Source organism: Penaeus monodon, chromosome 6 (assembly GCF_015228065.2).
Source record: "Penaeus monodon isolate SGIC_2016 chromosome 6, NSTDA_Pmon_1, whole genome shotgun sequence".
Lineage (NCBI taxonomy): Eukaryota > Metazoa > Arthropoda > Malacostraca > Decapoda > Penaeidae > Penaeus > Penaeus monodon.
The window spans coordinates 44,740,902-44,743,401 of record NC_051391.1 but is presented as its reverse complement, the minus strand read 5'-3'; the positions used below and the strand labels follow the sequence as shown (position 1 = coordinate 44,743,401).

The window sequence follows — 2,500 nt, the reverse complement described above, 5'->3', positions numbered from 1 at the left end:
CACCTACCATGTACACTTTGAGTAATCAACAAATCTATCCATTGATTTATTGCTCCTGTAATCCGAACAACGGACCTTCTTTAAAGTGCATATCTGAACCTTCTTAAAGTTTCAGTAAGGTCACGTGAAGCACTCGGTAGACCACTGTACAGTAAGTAAAAATTCTCTTCAAAAGTTTCGAATAATTATCTGTTTTCCAATATGTGCGACGGAAAACAATCGATGTTTTTCGATAAGTTCGCGATTAATACACACACACATACAAATTTGTATACATATATATGTATAGACAGTGTATAGGTTACATATATATATATGCATATACATATATATATGCATATATATATATATATATATATATATATATATATATATATATATCAGTATGAATACATATGCACATATAATTACATATATATAATTATAATATATATATGCAATTATAACATACATATATATATAATTAAAACATATATAATTATAATATATAATTAAAATATATAATTATAATATATAGATAAATAAGACATAATAATAATTATAATATATATATATATATACATATATATATATATATATATATATATATATATTATATATATATATGTAATTATAACAACATATATCATTTCAAGTGTGTGTGGCACACATTTTTGGAGCAGCAAGCACACAGTAAGACCATTCTGCTGAATAAATCCAAAGTTATTTGTCCGTGAAGACTAAAATGATCGGATATCAAGCTTTATTTTTTCGCAGTAGCCATGACGACAATAACTAGAATGTCACTCACAGCGGCGAGCTACGGAAACAGTATCGCTGCATGACTGAGGTGTCGCCAACGCTTTGGTATGTCTCATACTCATCTACATCTCGTTGTACCCACCTGTACCTTATCACGCCTACAAAAGATTTTTGTTTTAATTTAACGTTTCATAGGAAAGCAATTATTTAGAAACATGAATATTTAAACACCGTTAACCATAAAACACAGATAACAGTACTTGGAAGAAGTGAATCCTCTTTGCATTTGGAACGCATTTTTCAAGCGTTTCAAAAAACCATCTGTTATGAAAACAACAGAAAGCACCAATGGTATTATTTTCGATAAGTTCGCGAAAGTGGAAGGTAAGTAAACTATTACACATATGTAAACAAATATGCTTTATTAAAAATAAATCAATTAATAAACTTAATTTCTATATTGTACAAATCAATAAGAAATATTTAAACACATTTTGTCTTTTACTATAATTTAAGTTTATATATATATTTTCTATGCTGTCTGTGGAATCTTCGTAGCCGTAATAGTCAAGACGCCATCAGAAGACATTGCAGAAGTCACGCCCTCCATATCCACTTTGCCTGGGAAGTTGAAGTGTCGACAGAAGCTTTTCATGGACTTGAAGTCGCCCTCTTCCTTTTCCACTCGACCTTCCACCACCACCTGATTGTCTTCCACTCTGACCTTAACGTCTCCACTCTTGAAGTCATGAACATCTAGTACAACCTGTATATAGAATCAATGAAGAGTATTTGTTTTCCCTGATTTTTCTTTTTCATTTTCATTTAATGAATATCTAAATCATCTGTTTGCCTGAAAAAATCCTAACCCTCAATTTAAATAGATTTTTTTTACGATTTTTTCTTTCTGAATTAGTATTTTTGCGGTCCACATGATTTTTAGAAAGAAAAACTAACCTTGTGATTTTGGTCGTCTTCGCTGAAGGCCATGACTTGGTTCTCTTGCTGCAAATTGCGCTCTCTTACACGTATGTAGCTATTCATGAGATCATTCACTGATTTGGCTTCTCCCCACTTATCCAGGATTTGGTCGACTGCTGTCTCAAAGTGTTTCCATATATCCTCGAAGAAGGAATCGCGGAAGAAAAGTCCCTTCTCAGCGATGGGGAGAACTGAATCCTCATTGCATTTAGATTCTTTCAGTTTCTGTTCATTAAGGGTGCTAGTATTCTTGTTCTCCATTTTTCTCTAGCGTAAGTCTCGTTGAAATGTGGATAAAGCTAAAGCGTGCTGTGTTCTCTCACGGAGTGTTGTTTCTGCTGTGTCTAGCAGAAAGCACCTCCTGATGCTTTTATCTGGCGCGAGTTGGATGTGTGCCCAATGTCCACCTTCGTTTGGACGCACTATTATGGCATGCTTGGCAACATCTTAGTTTGAAATTTCGTGAAACATCTAGTTCTCAGCTTCATTGAGATGAATGCTTACTATACAATTTTGTGAGAAATGCTTCATAAAATCACACACACATATACACAAATTTATATACATGCACACAAATATGTATATATATAAAAACACATACACTATATATATAAAACACTGTCAAAGACTATATATACATATATATGTATGTATAAATATATGCACATACCTTTTATACAATATATATAATCATAACATGCATACATGTGTATATATTACTTCATTTCATGCAAAATCGACAGCTAACATGTAAACTTTGCCTGGATAAACGAACAAT

The 2,500-nt window shown here is 32.1% G+C and overlaps 1 protein-coding gene across 2 annotated transcripts in view; it reads right to left on the bottom strand.

The window, feature by feature from the left end:
* Nucleotides 1–1,244: 1,244 nt before the first annotated feature.
* LOC119574529 (protein lethal(2)essential for life-like) overlaps nt 1,245–2,500 on the bottom strand; it is a 3,545-nt gene continuing 2,289 nt past the window's right edge. The window contains exons 1-2 of one of the 2 annotated variants that reach the window (XM_037921807.1): nt 1,699–2,048; nt 1,274–1,507 (exon numbers count right to left, since the gene is read on the bottom strand). In XM_037921807.1, the coding sequence (XP_037777735.1) occupies nt 1,274–1,507; nt 1,699–1,983 (519 nt within the window). In that variant the 5' untranslated portion in view covers nt 1,984–2,048. Of the gene's footprint in view, nt 1,508–1,698; nt 2,049–2,500 lie in introns of those variants that run through there. The other variant, XM_037921806.1, reaches the window with a different exon arrangement.